Source organism: Giraffa tippelskirchi, chromosome 5 (assembly GCF_054371585.1).
Source record: "Giraffa tippelskirchi isolate mGirTip1 chromosome 5, T2T-mGirTip1v1.2.pri, whole genome shotgun sequence".
NCBI lineage: Eukaryota > Metazoa > Chordata > Mammalia > Artiodactyla > Giraffidae > Giraffa > Giraffa tippelskirchi.
In genome coordinates, this window is record NC_137279.1 from 74,577,347 (window position 1) to 74,595,015 (window position 17,669).

The following is a 17,669-nucleotide window of genomic DNA, read 5'->3' on the forward strand; positions in this document are numbered from 1 at the left end:
CCCCAAACAATGAAACAATGGTGGCATGAGACCCATGTACTGCCCAGTGAGCTCAGTATGTTAATGATCCCTAGGACATGCTCTCTGCACACATAAAAAAACAGTAATTGTAGACCTAGCTTGACCGTGTAGGGATGGGAAAACTCCCCTGCTCAATCTGGAGGAGGAGTTGGTGATGGAAACATGATGTCTACTCAAGAAAGACAAAGAAGTTCTCCTGCTCCCTACTTTTCCTTTGATTATAAAACTGTAGCCCACTAAGTTCTTGGGTGCAGCATTTCTCACCTACCACCTGTAAGCCTCACCAGCATCTTATTCTAATGAATCACTTCTTATCTATCACTTTGCCGTCACTGAACTCTTCTCTGCACTGGGACATAAAGGACTATGGCACAAGCTCTTCGGAGGCCCTGGAAATGACACCTAATGGCTTCAAGGGCACAAAACCTTTCTGTGTCCTTCATTTCCTTCATTATAGGAAATAGCCTTCATTCAGCCTCTGTGACCTTCCCTGAGCCCCAATGGGCGGTTTCAAGGAGTTGTTAGGGAAGGGAGGGGGTGCAAGACTTGGGAGAAGCAATGCAGAGCAGCCTTGGGGCAAGGTCCTGTTTCCCCATCAACAGATACACACAACACTATCTTTGAGCTACTCTTCAGAGACTGAAACTCCCTCCAGGTGAGAGAAGTTAAGGATTATCAATGGTATGCTGCCCACAGGCATGCAGACCCCAGACCAGTTGGACCTAAAGGCTGATGGCGGTGACTTCTATTTACCTCATCCAAGAATGTCCATGAGCTGATCACGCCTTCTTTGAACAATTACTATAAAACCTCTCACCATCTTCTTAAGTTGGGACACACAGTTTTGAGGACATTAGCCCGCTGTGGCCCCCCCTTTGCCTGGCAAAGTAATAAAGCTATCCTTTTCTACTTCCAGAGAAGGCAATGGCACCCCACTCCAGTACTCTTGCCTGGAAAATCCCATGGACAGAGGAGCCTGGTAGGCTACAGTCCATGGGGTCGCTGAGAGTCGGACACGACTGAGCCACTTCACTTTTCACTTTTCTACTTCACCCCAAAGTCTGTCTGAGATTTGATTTGGCCCTGGTGTACAGAGAAGTTGAGCTTTAGGGAACACTAACATTTTAAGTCACTGTAGGTTCCTAAGAACTTCAGATTGTGTCACACACTCTTACCCGAGAAGCCCAGGGGGATGTCAGGACTTGCCTCATATCTCACTAGTCTGGTTCTGTGTGTGTGTGTGTGTGTGTCAGGGGCGGGGGGTTTGGTGGGGAGGGGAGGTATTGATGTGGTGTGCGTGTGCAGCGTAATAGTGAGCCCAAGGTGTGGGGACCAGAACCTCTCCCTAGCAGGCTGACAGCAGGACACATGTGAGTCTGATAACTCAACCAACAGAAGGGCAGCTTTACTGGCTGGCTTCCAGCAGCAGATGCAGAAGTTCCTAAAAAACAGCCAGAGGCTTTTTATGGTAACAGACCCTCTGAGCCACAGACTCAGACCCTCACACCTCTCCTGCCTCATCCCCCTCCATCTGCCCCGCCCTCAGGGCCCAGAGTCTGTAAACTCAGTTCTCAGCGGGCCCCAGATCCAGTCTGCTGGAAGCCCAGCTTTCCATCCTCCCCACCCACTCCACCCACACGGCTGAGGTCACACCGGCCCAGCCTCTTTTGCAACTTTCCCAAGTTTGTGCATAAAGAGACAGGAGGAAAACTCAGAAGGAAGTGACTTAGCCTCAACAAGTTTGCTCCCAAAGCCTTTTTCCTCTGATCTAGCTGAGACTGCTATTCTAAGAGGAGCCCCCCAGACTCAGAGAGAACCCCCCACCTGCCATCGGAGGCCGAAAAGGCTCTGGAAGCTTTTCCTGGTTCTTGTCTGTTCCAGCAACCTCAGAGGTATTTGGGTTTGGGGCTGTGGGGAGGAGTGGAGGCCAGGGAGGCTTTGAATCTGGCAGCTGCGAAGTGTAGATCCAGTCCAGAGACCCCTCCATGCCTGAGCAGCTCCCAGATGGTGGCAGCAAGCCAAGGCAGAGAGGACTCCTTGCCCAGCCTAGGGAGCCAGCCGGGGCCCGGTTGGGGGTTTGGCATGGCCGCAGGCGGGGGCAGGATGGTGCAGCTGGCCACACAGTCAGAGGAGGGCAGAGAGGGAGCCGGGAGGGGCTGGGTCCTTCAGCACCCGTGACACTGACAAGGCACCTTCGGGATGGAACTGGGTCAGCCCAAGGGTCTCGTTGGGGAACGGGAAACTCCTGGAGTAGGAAAGCATCCCTCTTGTTCTAAATCGTAAATGTTCCTCAGCATAGCTCTGCAGGGCTCGGGGAGTCAATGAACAGAGTTGAACAGACTCAGAGCTTAGTATCGGCTCGCTGAAAGCTAGTTGTTCCCGACTCTGGAGCCTGCTGGGCTGTGATGGCGTTTTGTTAACTGCAAAGTGTTGTATAATTGCTAGGCATTGTATATTAATAAAAATAATTGCTTTGGGCTGGCTGATCAATTCCCCACCACAAAGTGCCGTGGAGATAGTGATTGATCTATGTCTTCGACCTCCATAGTGCTGATGTGTGGTAGGCATGCAGTACATATCCTGAATGGGTGGATGGATGGGGATGGATAGATGACTGTTTATTGAAGACTCAATATTCCTGGCATGGGTCAGCCTCTTTAGAGGGATTGAAAGGTGTGAGGCATTGTCCTGCCCTCTAGGCACTGACAGTCTACTTGGGGAGATAGGACTAATACCCCCAAATAACTTAAAGAACAGGAATGCTGAGCCTCCTGAAACCAAGACTGTGGGTACACTTCCCCAGGGGAGCAGGTCTAAACCTGCTAGGATTTGGGTGGGTGAGGCGGACTTGCAAGCCTTCCTGAGAGGCAATAAAGACTTGTGCTCTCTTGATAGCCTCTTTTCAAAGACAAACTTGCTCCCAAGATTGTAAACCCCATTTATGTGCTAGGGTGGATACCTCTGTGGTTTGCCAAGGCATGGGAGCAGAGAGGGGAGACACTGACATGGGGTAGGAGGAGAGTGCAGGCTTTGCCGGCTTCCGAATGCTCGTCTGCCCCTGCTCACTGCCTCTCATCCCTCCTACCTGTCTGCAGCAGTGACCCCTCACCCAACACCAAGGAGGCAGAAGCTTGTGTCTGGGTCCTTGTTGGGGCCAGAAGGGTAGAGAAAGAAGGAAAGTGGGCAGATAAAAGCAGAGCAGGGCCAAGAGTTCTTAGGAGACGGGGTTAAAAAAAACATGCATGGAGGGGGTGGGGTGCGCTGGTGAGGTATCAGCTCTGTCTTTCTTACTCTCTGGGCAATGAGTTACACTGTAGCTTTAGCAGATGGGCAAGGCTACCTCCTGCCAGGCAAGAGAATAGTTCCCGGCAGACTCTGCTCTGTGTGGGCCTGGGCTGGCTGAACAGGGCCCTGCTTTCCAAACCTGCTTTTCTCTGTTATTTAACAGTGGAGGGTGATGACTCAGTCTGGCCTCTAGGAGGGTGCACTGGTTTAAAGCATCTGAGTCAGCTGGGTTGGGAGGCAGGAAGCTTCAAAGGACAGCCACTGCCAAAACCCAGCCAAGGGCAGAACCCAGAGGATATGGGAAGAGCCTTCAGCACATGCTTCCCTGGTGAGCCCAGCCAGTGTCTACCCACAGGCCACCTTCTGCTACCATTGATGCAGTCCTGGTTACCCTCCTACTGCTAGTTATCCTGGGGCCAAGGACCAGGCTGTTTTATTTTATTTTTCAAATAGAAGGACTCACACATTTACTACTGAACCACCCTACCAATGCATAAGCATAGAAACAGAGAAAAAACATTTTTTCCCCAGTAGAATGTGTCCAGCTGTCCAGACAGTGGTGATGTTTTCAGCTACATATGATAAATGGCAGTGACCTTTATACAGGATCAACATGGGGCCCTTTCACGGGGGATTCCTCACAGACCCAGCTGGGTTCTTCTCCAAGGTCTCTTCTTGGAGTTGTACCTGATCTTATTACCACTTGTCCTGAGAATCCATTGGGAGAATGGGATATTTCTTCTGCTTTTGTTTCTTGGCCAGGAATGCTTGATCCTGAAAGTCTTGTGAGAAGGCACAGCAAGGAACGGAGTCGACCACACACACCGAGGTGGTGGAGTGGGGCGGGGGAGACATGCTGTTGTAAATAGCAGCCATGGCAAATCCCTGCCCTTCTGGGGGGCAGCGAGGGGCAGAATCTGCCTGGCAGCACACTTTGAGGGCACATGAGGGGAAGGGCCAGGTGGTGGTAGGTGAGGGGAGCTCAGAGTAGAGGCTGAGGTGAGTTATAAAAATCTGGAGAAGAAAAAACTCAAGTAAAACTCCAACACTATGAATCTCAGGAGGGCTGGCGTGTAGCAGAGGAGCTGGGCCTTCTTTCTGGGGGAAATCCACCCCTCGTGGAGGGAAGTTCTTTGGGGGCACATCTGGCTCCATCTCTCCATGAGTATGGTGGAGGTGGCTCCAGAACGGGGTAGGAGGTGGGCCCAGGTGAACTTCAGGGTCCTTCTCTAGTGTACTGGAGCAGGATCCACACTGGCCACTTGAAATCAGCCATGGTGGGAGGCTTTACACCGCATAAAGCAGCAGACACTGCTAATGAGGTCTCTGTCCCCCACCACGGTTAACAGTTTAACTGGGTCTTTTCAGGTTGCTGTAAGAACATGACACACTTGCTACCCTGCAGAATCAGCCACAGCCATGAGGGATGTCCATTTTACCCACAAGGGAACAGACTCACCAAGGTTAAGAAACTGTCCCAAGGTCACAAGCATATGGAGGTGGGATGAAAATCCTGACTCTGAAACTCATGATCATGCCATGGTCCCCGGAGGCCTCTCTCCTGCCCTAGACACAAACGTGACTTGTCCGTTCAGATGACTTTGGGCTACCATCCATCCATCCACCTGCTCTTTTTAAAGGAATGTTATCTTTATTGAATATTTTTAATTACAATAACTTAGACTTGTGCAACAAATTTTAACAAGATGTATATAAAATAAAACAATGGCTCTTAGCCTCTAATCTACCTTTCCCAACCTCCTATTAATCATTCAGTATGTATCTATCCATAGCTTTCTGTGTATTGCAAAGAAAGAAAGAGTGAAATAGCTCAGTTTTGTCCAACTCTTCGCATCCCCATGGACTATAGCCTACCAGGCTCCTCTGTCCATGCGATTTTCCAGGCAAGAATACTGGAGCGGGTTGCCATTTCCTTCTCCAAGGGATCTTCCTGATCCAGGGATCAAACCTGGGTCTCCCGCATTGTGGGCAGACGCTTTACCATCTGAGTCACCTGGGAAGCCCAAAATTGGACCCTGAGGGAAGCCCCCACAAATGTCTTAAGAGCATGGTTGAGGGTAACACTGGAGCCATTATAATTCTGCATTTCTATGGAGAATTTCTCGAGGCAAGAATACTGGAATGGGTTGCCATTTCCTTCTCCAGGGGATCTTCCCAACACAGGGACTGACCTCGGTCTCCTGCATTGCAGGCAGATTCTTTACCGACTGAGCTATAAGGGAAGCCTCTGTGTATTGCATGGCAAGGCAGTTTTTTTTTTTTAAAGGAGTGAATTAACAAAGTGTCTGTATTGCAGGACAAGCATAAATATAATGTTAAACATATGATCACATACTTAGGGCTGTTCTTTGTGTTTATACAATTGGGATCATACTATACAAAATGTTCAGTGATGTTATTTTACTTAAATCAGCATCTTTTTCCACTTCATTAATCCACTCCTTTGAAAACTGCCTAGTAGTCCAGAGTATGATGATCATAATTTATGCCACAGTCTCTTATTGATGGACATTTAGGTTACAGTGTTCTTCAGCAATAATCTTTACAAAAATGTGTATTTGAGCGTATGTGTATTTCTGTTGGATACACTTCTAGAATTAGAATCTAGGATATGTTCCTATTAAATGTTGTTACTGTCAAATTTCCCTTCAAAAAAGATGGTGCCAATTCATAGTCTAGCAGCAATAAACGAGAGTTTTTCCCCACCCATTTGTCAACACTAATTTTTTTTTACTGTTAGTTTTTTTTAATTTGTTTATTTTTTATTGAAGGATAATTGCTTTACAGAATTGTGTTGTTTTCTGTCAAACCTCAACAATAATCAGCCATAGGTATACATATATCCCCTCCCTTTTGAACCTCCCTCTCTTCTCCCTCCCCATCCCACTCCTCTAAGTTGATACAGAGCCCCTGTTTGAGTTTCCTGAGCCATACAGCAAATTCCCATTGGCTCTCTAGTTTACATATGGTAATGTAAGTTTCCATGTTACTCTTCCATACATCTTACCCTCTCCTCCCCCTCACTATATTATTATCAATCTTTTTTTATTATTTGTTTCCTTAGTTAATTATTTGGCTGTGTCAGGTGTTGGCTGTGGCACTCAGGATCTTCGCTGTAGGATCCTTCATTGCATCGTACAGACTCTCCAGTTTTGGTGAGCAGGTTCAGTAGTTGCAGCATGCAGGCTTAGTTGTTCCATAGTATGTGGGATCTTAGTTCCCTGACCAGGAGTCGAACCCACATCCTCTGCATTGCAAGGCAGATTCTTAACCACTGGACCACCAGGGAAGTCCCTATCATCAATCTTTTTAATTTTTGCTGTTCTGGTGGGTGAAAAGAGTAGTATTTTTTAACTTTGCATATCCTTAAAAAGTGGTAAGTTCGAGTACCGCTCAAAACTTACTAATTATCATTTATAAGATCTCTGCTGATTACTTATCCTTTGCTCACTTTTATGTTCTGTGTTGTCTTTGTTGTCTGTAGAGTGCTTTACACAGAGTGGATATCGATCTTCTGTTATACACATACGCTTTCTACCTCCCCTGCCCTCAACCCCAGCTCTGCTGCACCATGTCAATCCCAAACCATCCAGCCCCCAAGACTCTCTGACAGGGGCACTAAGAGGGTATGTGATCCTCATAGTAGATTTGCAGAAGGCAGTAGGTAGGACCTAGCAGTTAAAAGTGTGTTCTCTGGAATTAGGCCTGGATTCAAATCCCAGCGACTATTAACGTAGGCTCTGCCACTCACAGGCTATTTCTAGAGGTGAACTACATACCTGGCTTCTCTAAACACCTGTTTCTTCAATGCTAAAATAGAGATAATAGAAGCATCAATCCCCCAGGCTATTTTTGGGTACTAATAATAGCCATCAGAGAGCTAACATTTCTTGAGCCCTTAATTTGTGCCATAAATGCATTATAATGATGTATTATGTGTTATTAACCTCACAATGATATGCACAGTATTTGCATATTCACACAGTGCTCTACACAGCACCAAGCAAGTAAACCTTAGCCTGGAGTGTGAGTGTTGATGGCTCTGAGTGGTGAAGTCTCACTCCTCTGCTTCAGGACATCCACTGACCCCTGTGGTCAGTCTGCACATGAGAGCTCCTGTCCAGCAGCCCATTCCCTCAGCTTCTGCTGTGCCTGTTGTTGTTTTGGCAGCTTTTCTCTCAGTCCCCTACAGCTCTACCAGGATTTGGTTGGGGTTTACCAGACCTGAATCGAATACTCTAGATCCGGTGCACACAGATTCTACAGATTCAAACTCAGAAGGTCAGCGGGCAACATGGCACAGAGCAGCCTTCTCTGGCCTCTGCCTCACACATTAGCTCATCCATACGCTGCATGTGTGGAATTAGATGAGTTATGAGTGACTTGGCTTCTCTGAGCCCCCGTTGTACTCATCTCGTAGCTCAGGATTCTCTAAGTTCTGTGGAGCAACCCCTGTAGGTGCTCAGCCAGTGCTGATTCCCTTCCCACTCCCCTGCCCCGCTGTTTTCTGACTCCCTAGGGCTCTGTACTGGCTTTTGAGGCTAAGTTAGCAGGTTACACCAAAGCCTTTAGGTAGGAGCCCACCCTCGCTCCCTTTGCCGAGTGGTGACTGATGCTTAGAGACACGTGCCCTTCAGGAGCTTCTGAGTCACTTCTCCGTCAGCTGGTTTCCTGGCGGGCAGTGACAGACATTACAACATACCAGCCCTGGTTAATACCTTGGCTTCTCTTCCTCTGCCCGTCTGAAGTGTGGGAAAAGTAGGACAAATGAGTAAACAAATATTTGACAAGATTCTTGGCCTGATAGTCATGACCCTTTTTAACCTTGCTTCCTTCCTAGGCTTTTCTCTCTCCACACTCTCACCTCACCCTTCCTGAGGCAAACCATCCACCTCCTCTACTCACCTATCCCCAGAGCTTGATTATGTCATTCTCTCCTCTGAAATATTCCCCCAACCACATGTGTCATTTCTGCAGGGCTCAGGTGGATTGTCGGCTATCACACACATGCACACACCCTCACAGCACTTTCTCCAGGCTTCTGTCAGGACAGTTCCCACTTTCTATCTGCTGTAATCACTCACCCCTGTCCTGTCTCCCCTGATGACTCCCTGCAGTGGACTCCCATTTGTTTGTCTTTTGCTCCTGCCAGTGTCCAGGGAAAATCTCTCATGGCCCAGTGACTTACAACTTCAATAGATAAAGCATTTTTTAATTAGAAGGGTCACTGGGGCCCAGATGGCTCATTCTGTAGTCGGAAAGCCAAGACTCAAAGACTGGAAGTAACCAGCCTCAGCAGCAAAGTGAGAACTAGAACCAAAACCTCAGGACGTCCATTGGAGAGCTTTTCCCAGTACTAGGGAAGCTCAAGTTGGCCAGCTTTTGATACCTCAACCAGGCAAAGTCAGATCAAGGTTAACTCACATACATCTAGTGCATCGGAGATTAGAAGACCCAGGAGTTGGGAATAGTATATATGTGTGTGTGTATAGGGGTATATTCTTTGCAGCCAAAGATGGAGAAGCTCTATACAGTCAGCAAAAACAAGACCGGGAGCAGACTGTGGCTCAGATCATGAACTCCTTATTGCCAAATTCAGACTTAAATTGAAGAAAATAGGGAAAACCACTAGCCCATTCAGGTATGATCTAGATCAAATCCCTTATGAGTATACAGTAGAAGTGACAAATAGATTTAAGGGACTAGATCTGATAGACAGAGTGCCTGATGAACTATGGACAGAGGTTCATGAAACTGTACGGGAGACAGGGATAAAGACCATCCCCATGGGAAAGAAATGCAAAAAAGCAAAATGGCTGTCTGAGGAGGCCTTACAGATAGCTGGGAAGAGAAGAGAAGCAAAAAGCAAAGGAGAAAAGGAAAGATATTCCCATCTGAATGCAGAGTTCCAAAGAATAGCAAGGAGAGATAAGAAAGCCTTCCTCAGCGATCAATGCAAAGAAATAGAGAAAAACAACAGATTGGGAAAGACTAGAGATCTCTTCAAGAAAATTAGAGGTACCAAAGGAACATTTCATGCAAAGAGAGGCTCAATAAAGGACAGAAATGGTATGGACCTAACAGAAACAGAAGGTATTAAGAAGAGGTGGCAAGAATACACAGAAGAACTGTACAAAAAAGATCTTCATGACGCAGATAATCATGATGGTGTTATCATTCACCTAGAGCCAGACATCCTGGAATGTGAAGTCAAGTGGGCCTTAGAAAGCATCACTACGAACAAAGCTAGTGGAGGTGATGAAATTCCAGTTGAGCTATTTCAAATCCTGAAAGATGATGCTGTGAAAGTGCTGCACTCGATATGCCAGCAAATTTGGCAAATTTGGAAAACTCAGCAGTGGCCACAGGACTGGAAAAGGTCAGTTTTCGTTCCAATCCCAAAGAAAGGCAATGCCAAAGAATGCTCAAACTACCGCACAATTGCACTCATTTCACATGCTAGTAAAGTAATGCTCAAAATTCTCCAAGCCAGGCTTCAGCAATACGTGAACCGTGAACTTCCAGATGTTCAAGCTGGTTTTAGAAAAGGCAGAGGAACCAGAGATCAAATTGTCAACATCCGCTGGATCATCAAAAAAGCAAGAGAGTTCCAGAAAAACATCTATTTCTGCTTTATTGACGATGCCAAAGCCTTTGACTGTGTGGATCACAATAAACTGTGGGAAATTCTGAAAGAGATGGGAATACCAGACCATCTGACCGGTCTCTTGAGAAACCTGTATGCAGGTCAGGAAGCAACAGTTAGAAATGGACATGGAACAACAGACTGGTTCCAAATAGGAAAAGGAGTATGTCAAGGCTGTATGTTGTCACCTGCTTATTTAACTTATATGCAGAGTTCATCATGAGAAACGCTGGGCTGGAAGAAACACAAGCTAGAATCAAGATTGCCGGGAGAAATATCAATAACCTCAGATATGCAGATGACACCACCCTTATGGCAGAAAGTGAAGAAGAACTGAAGAGCCTCTTGATGAAAGTGAAAGAGGAGAGTGAAAAAGTTGGCTTAAAGCTCAAAGTTCAGAAAACTAAGATCATGGCATCTGGTCCCATCACTTCCTGGGAAATAGATGGGGAAACAGTGGAAACAGTGTCAGACTTTATTTTTTGGGGCTCCAAAATCACTGCAGATGGTGATTGCAGCCATGAAATTAAAAGACGCTTACTCCTTGGAAGGAAGGTTATGGCCAACCTAGATAGCATATTTAAAAGCAGAGACATTACTTTGCCAACAAAAGTCCATCTAGTCAAGGCTATGGTTTTTCCAGTGGTCATGTATGGATGTGAGAGTTGGACGGTGAAGAAAGCTGAGCGCCGCAAAATTGATGCTTTTGAACTGTGGTGTTGGAGAAGACTCTTGAGAGTCCCTTGGACTGCAAGGGGATCCAATCAATCCATCCTAAAGGAGATCAATCCTGGGTGTTCATTGGAAGGACTGATGTTGAAGCTGAAACTCCAATACTTTGGCCACCTCATGCGAAGGGTTGACTCATTGGAAAAGACCCTAATGCTGGGTAGGATTGGGGGCAGGAGGAGAAGGGGACGACAGAGGATGAGATGGTTGGATGGCATCACTGACTCGATGGACATGGGTTTGGGTGTACTCTGGGAGTTGGTGATGGACAGAGAGGCCTGGCGTGCTGCAATCCATGGGGTCGCAAAGAGTCGGACACGACTGAGAGACTGAACTGAACTGAACATAGGGGTAGAATGAAAGAGCTAATTAAGCACATTTTCCTGAAACAATTTTGCTTTATCTTCTTAAAAATAATAATTATATATGCATAAATATATAATTTATATGTATATATGTATAAACATGAGGCTTCCCAGGTGGCGCTAGTGGTGAAGAACTCATCTGTGAATGCAGAACACGTAAGAGATGCAGATTTAATCCCTGGATCTGGAAGATCCCCTTGAGAACATGGCAACCCACTCCAGTTTTCTTGTCTGGAGAATCCCATGGACAGAGGCACCTGGCGGGCTACAGTCCGTAGAGGCACAAAGAGTTGAACACAACTGAAGCAGTTTAGCATGCATGCATATATATAAACATACATATAAGTATTTTTCTCTTACAGGAATAATACATGTTTGACATGTTTGCTGTAAAAAAAAAAAAAGTGGAACATACTAAAAAGTATAGAGAACAAAATTAAAATCATGTAGTTTTCTACCACCCAGAATTAATCACTTACATTTTTTATATATTTCTTTCTAGAACTTTTCCCATGCAGGTAGGAATTCATTTCAGGCTTTCCTGGTAACTCAGCTGTTAAAGAATCTGCCTGCAATGCCTGAGACCCTGGTTTGATTCCTGGGTCAGGAAGATCCCTTGGAGAAGGGATAGGCTACCCACTCCAGTATTCTTGGGCTTCCTTGGTGGCTCAGATGGTAAAGAATCTGCCTGCAAAGCAGGAGACCTAGGTTCAATCCCTGGATTAGGAAGATCCCCTAGAGGATAGCATGGCAACCCACTCCAGTATTCTTGCCTGGAGGATCCTATGGACAGAGGAGCCTGGTGGGCTACAGTCCATGGGGTTCCAAAGAATCGGACATGACTGAGCGACTAAGCACACCACAGGAATTCATTTCAGTACTGGAGATGGGGGTGGGGGTGGGGTATGGTTTCTACATTCAGTGTCTTTTGTTTTTCATTTAGATCCCATGGCATAAGCATTTTCCCGCATTATTATAACATGCTCACAAACTCCATTGTAATGACTACTTAAGAGTTCACACTGTGCCATAATTTTTTTAACCACTTCTTAATTGTTGAATGTTTATAAATGACACTGGGGAAGAACATTCTTGAGCAAGAGCCTTTGCCCGCATTTCAGTTAATGTTTTTAGAACAAATTCCTAGAAGTGGAGGGCAGGGACATTTTTAAGGCTCTCCGTACTTGCTGCCAAGCAGCTTTCCAGAAACATGTACCAATTACACCCCCACCAGCTGCATAAGAGAAGAGTCTTTTGATTCTGCCAAGGCAGCAGCACCTCGGGCTGGGGGAGGGCACCGTTCCACCAGAGGCCTCTCCGGGTCTGAACAATGGGCCCCTTGTCCCGCCCCCATCTCCTCTTCCTGCACTGTCCTCCATCCCGGCTCCGGGCCTGTCTGTCTGCAAGGTCTCTGTTCAGTCCAGTCCAGCCTTGGTGCTCAGGCTGCTGCCTCCAAGAGCAGGGTGGGTGGAGCTAAAGGTGAGAGGAGTGCCTGTCCCGTGGGGCCACCATCCGTCCAGCCCCAGGGAGACCCCCAGAGAAGTGAGGGTGTGGGTGTGTAAGAGTTGCTAAGTCATCTGCCTCCTTCACAGAACAAGCCCACCCAAGCCCCTGGTAGTGATCTGCACATGACAGGAGAAAGGAGAGGCCAGCACCAGTGACAAAGCCCACGGGGGCCTCTGGCCAGCTTGGGAACGACTTCTGTTTCCCTGCAGATTCTGAAGTCCCTCTATGAATCCTCGGAAGAAGGTGGACCTCAAGCTCATCATCATTGGAGCCCTGGGGTAAGCCAAGTTCAGCTCGGGGTCTAGGGGCTGGGAAGTAGCCTCTCCCAAGGACAGTGAGACATCCAGGATGTGCTGCCCGCTTCCACAGGTCCCTCTCTGATTCAGAGTGGCACCAGGGAGGGCATTCCACCCCAAGGAAGGGAGCGAGGTGGGAGAAACAGGCCAGGAGTCAGACTACTTGGTTTCTGACCCCAGCTCTGCGGCAATGCCACAGTAACTGGGTGTGTGAACTAGGCAAACCATTTAGCATGTCTGCCTTCCTCCTTCTCACCACATACAGGAAAGGTCTGAACACTTTGCTGGGAGGCACTCAGCTCCCTACAAACTTCTCTCCTCACTTTGGTCCCTATTTCTAGAGTCCATTCCCAGTCCCTTGCTAATCAAACTGCAAATGTTAGAAATGCAGTCTCAGAGAGAAACGGTGCTGAGAAGGGCAAGATGCTGAGAATGGTATGGGAAGGTATGTTCATGTGTCCTGGTTTTTTTCTCTCAGTGTTGGAAAGACCTCCCTCCTCCACCAATATGTGCATAAGACATTTTACGAAGACTATCAGACAACACTGGGGGCCAGCATCCTCTCCAAGATTATCATACTGGATGACACAACCTTGAAGCTACAGGTGAGCAGCCCTCCCATCCCCTCTTCAACATACATTCCTGAAAGTCACCCCACAATTCCCAGACAGGCACTCATACAGCAATGTGCACCCAGAAATAGAATAGTCTAGAGCACAGATCAGCAAACTAACTCATGGACCAAATCTGGTCCACCATCTACTTTTGAAAATAAGGTTTTAATGGAATACAGTCCTGCCCATTTGTTTCCTCATGACTTTATGGCTGCTTTCATACTACATCAGCAGGTTTGAGCAGCAGCAACAGACAGCATTATCTACAAAGCCTGTTATTCAAGAGTACTTTCACATCTGACCTGGGAAAAAGTGAGGGCTCAGATGTGAAAGTACTCTTGAAAGTGTTAGTTGCTCAGTTGATTCTGATTCTTTGCAACCACATGGACCATAACCTGCCAGGCTCCTCTGTCCTTTGGATTCTCCAGGTCAGAATACTAGAGTGGGTAGCCATTCCCTTCTCCAGGGGATCTTCTGGACCCAGAGATCGAACCTGGGTCTCCTGCATTACAGGTAGATTCTTTACCATCTGAGCCATCAGGGAAGCTAAATATTAGTGCAGAGATTCTGTAGTATACATGAATGACAGAGAGTAATGCCCATCTATGAAAGGACCACATGCACCTTTACCAGGGCTATCGGCCCCCTAGCCAGAAAGGAAGCTTTGACATGAGGTGGCCTGGTTGAACGTCCCTTCAGCCACTCATCACAGCCCCATGGGGCCACTGTTGTTTCCCTTCCAGATCTGGGACACAGGCGGACAGGAGCGATTCCGCTCCATGGTGTCTACATTCTACAAAGGCTCTGATGGCTGTGTCCTGGCTTTTGATGTCACTGACTTGGAGTCCTTCGAAGCCCTGGAAACCTGGCGGGGAGATGTTCTGGCCAAAACCATTCCAATGGAGCAGTCCTACCCCATGGTGGTGCTGGGGAACAAGATCGATCTGGCAGACCGGCAGGTACCATCGGCTCATTCATCCATTCACCAAACATGTGAGGACCAGTTACATGCCAGGCACTGGGTTAAGTCCCACACATTCAGAGCTGAAGCAGGCATAGTCCTTACCTTAAGAACTTCACAGTCTAGTAATGGATGCATTTTAAAGATAATTATGATACAATATGGTAAATCATGAGCAATCATAGAGAACACCTTGGATATTCAGGGACCACAGTGAAAGGGCATCTATTTACTCAAACCCAGGGTATAGAAAGGGCTTCCTAGAGGCAGTGGGTTCCAGGCTGAAGAAACAGCATGAGCAAAGGTAAGAAATAGCATGATATGAGCTGAGAACTGGAGGCAATTTTGTCTAGAGACAGGGAATGGAAGAATGAAGGCCTAAGAAGAAGGCAGGTGGGATTTGAACTAACCTGTAGAATAGTATTTCTTTTTTTTTTTTTCTTTTGGTAGAATAGTATTTCTACCAAGGTCAGATAGGGAGTCTGTAGTTATGAATCCTTGAATCTTCAAATATTCTGAGAAAGTAGTAATATGTATTTTTATTAGCTTAAGCATATTCTACATCATCTGGCTAACCACTTGACAAATGATCTGCTTGCTCCAGGACTGTAGTGACCACGCTTATGTAGGTGTTTACTATTGCAGTGGCACTGAGTCGACCTCTGTTGATCATTGCCTACTAATAAGAAGAGTAAAAGTAACTTAATTTATAAAAGATGCTCTTGTGCCAAACAAAACCCAAAAGACACCACATGAACAAGTTGTCTTAGTGTTTCAAATAGAGAAAATAAATGGGGAACTGAGTCATCATATTTGAACTACATTTTCAAAAGGGTTCAAATAAAAAGTGATAAGAGAACCGAGGCATCATTTGGAAGGATGAAAGGTGGATGGTGAATGAGGGTGCTTCCAGCTAAGCCACCGCCTCCATGAAGAAGAGCCTCCTGTTTAGATAGAAAGATGAGTTTGGATTTGACATGTTGAGTTTGAGGAGCTTGTAGAACAACTGATTGTGGATGACCAGTAGACTTCAGAACACATAAGAATGAAACTTCAAAGGAGAAGTCTGTGCTGGAAATAGAAATCTAGAAGTCATCAATTCTCTGGTCACTTCAGGTTGCAAATTTAGTGTCAATTCTCTAATTACAGATCCTCAATCTCAAATAAGAGTCCAAGTCCTAAGTTCATTCACAGCCAAGCAGTCTCGAATTTTCACACTGGGGCCAGCAGCGGGTAAGAACACTGGCCTTCAAAAAAAAAAAGAAATACTATTCTACAGGTTAGTTCAAATCTCACCTGCCTTCTTCTTAGGCCTTCATTCTTCCATTCCCTGTCTCTAGACAAAATTGCCTCCAGTTCTCAGCTCATATCATGCTATTTCTTACCTTTGCTCATGCTGTTTCTTCAGCCTGGAACCCACTGCCTAATAAGCCTAGGAGGCAGATCTCATTGCCAACTTTACATATCCACATGTCCTCCCCTTCGCAGGATAATTCTGGTTTCAGGCTCTGTTAGGAATGAAGCGAAAAGAGGGAGAAGTGGTCAGAAGGGCAGGAAAATCTTTATTTGACTGGTATTGTCTTGAGATAGTTTGTGTGCTCCAGCAGATATTTCAAGCTGTCTCTTGGTGGGTGACTCCTTTGGGTCCTAAGAAGCCTCCACTGGAACATTTAAATGTACCTCCCATGACAAAGATCTTACATATTCTTCCTCTCTCTCCTCAGTTCCTAATTTAGGAGTTTAAGAGCCATCCTCCATCCTACAGTTCCACTTCTCCTGTGGATGCTCTCCTGCCGGGGTTTATAACAGCTCCAGGCTGGCGAGCTCTCCGGGGCACCCACCTCTCCTTCACAGGGCGCACCGGTGCGCGCTGGCTGCACTGATGAGCTTGGGGTAATTCATTCTCAGTGCACAGTCCTCTCTCTGCCCTGTTGCCTTTCACCTTAAACCCCACGGGTGCAGTTAGACACCAGTCTACTGTAGCCACCAACTGTCAGGTGGCCTCCTTGAAGCCCTCTTTTGGTCAGAGTTGAAGCCTTACACAGTCTCCCTTTTGTGGGGGTATTCCCCCCAACACAGTTCTCCGCAAAAAATATCCTTTCTAAACCCTCCTTTTTAATCTTTTTCCATCCATGCCAGAGGGCTTGGAGTCATTCAGCAGATTCTTGCTCATCAACCTTTGGAAATGTGCAGAGTCCCATGGGTGGGCTCTCTTCCAACCAACTTTATATACAGCATCTATCAGATGGTAGTGTCTCTTCCACAACTTCCATTTTAGTATCTTGCTTCTATAGGTCGTGGGGTGGGAGGTCAGGGGTGTTCAAGACTGAGAGTCTGACTTTTCCTCAGTGAAATAAGAGGTACCATCTTCTGTTGAGAAGGAGGAGGAAGGAAGGCAAGAAGGATGGTGAGGCTGTGCCAGTTACTCTGGAGAGAAACAGGTGAAGGAGTTGGCCAAGGATGAAGACCGGAACTGATGGTGGACAGCAAGGGCTCAGCTAAGGGAGGAGACCAGGAGACCAGCTGAGGGGAGTCTGGGTTGTGGTTTTCTTCAACAGCAGTGCATGGGGTGAAGGCCAGGGGCCTGATGGGAGGTTTCTCCAGACAAGAGTAGCTGAAGAACAGAGCTGTGAGGGCACTGAGACCCACGGAGGGAAGAGGAGAGGCCAGGAGAGGCTGAAGGACCAGGGTGCTGTCAGAGGTTGAAGAGCAGGGCAAAAGGAGGAAGGCGAAAGGAGGCCACATGTGATGGTTCATGGAGGCCCTGGGCTGGGCCTGAAGGGGCAGGTGGAATGGGGAGGAGGTGAAGATGGTGGGAGGGGAAGGAAGTATGAGGCTCAGGGCTGGGTGGAACAGAAGCTTCACCAGATCACAAGCATCCAAGGAATGAGGGTACCCAGATGGAAGGTGTAAGTGATGACTCAGAGGGGTAGAGGCATCCTATCCCAGCCGCGGGGGGCATGAGCTTTGTTCTGCAGAGAGGAAGAATAAAAGTTTGAAAGAAGCAGTGAAGCCCCAGGCAAGCCCAATTCTGTGTCTGAGATCTGTGCTGAACAGGCTGTGGAAAGAGCCCCTCCACCCCCCCACTGGAGAAGGCGACAGGATTTGGAGGGGGGCCAAGCCGGAGGAAGAGAGGGGACAAAGTGCTCACAGGCATGAAGCGAGCACAGGGGAGTGCAGAGGAGGACCTGAGAGTGGGGCACGCAGAGGGACTTTGATCCAGAG

General features: G+C 47.2%; 1 protein-coding gene across 6 annotated transcripts in view; it reads left to right on the forward strand.

Annotated features, from left to right (window-relative positions):
• The first annotated feature begins 1,711 nt into the window (after nucleotides 1-1,711).
• Nucleotides 1,712-17,669, forward strand: part of RAB7B (RAB7B, member RAS oncogene family) — a 30,403-nt gene continuing 14,445 nt past the window's right edge. For 2 of the 6 annotated variants that reach the window (XM_081487936.1, XM_081487941.1), the window contains exons 1-4: nucleotides 1,712-1,913; nucleotides 12,660-12,851; nucleotides 13,348-13,474; nucleotides 14,227-14,442. In XM_081487936.1, the coding sequence (XP_081344062.1) occupies nucleotides 12,799-12,851; nucleotides 13,348-13,474; nucleotides 14,227-14,442 (396 nt within the window). In that variant the 5' untranslated portion in view covers nucleotides 1,712-1,913; nucleotides 12,660-12,798. Of the gene's footprint in view, nucleotides 1,914-6,421; nucleotides 6,483-7,312; nucleotides 7,422-11,569; nucleotides 11,743-12,659; nucleotides 12,852-13,347; nucleotides 13,475-14,226; nucleotides 14,443-17,669 lie in introns of those variants that run through there. The other 4 variants (XM_081487937.1, XM_081487935.1, XM_081487940.1 and 1 more) reach the window with 4 other exon arrangements.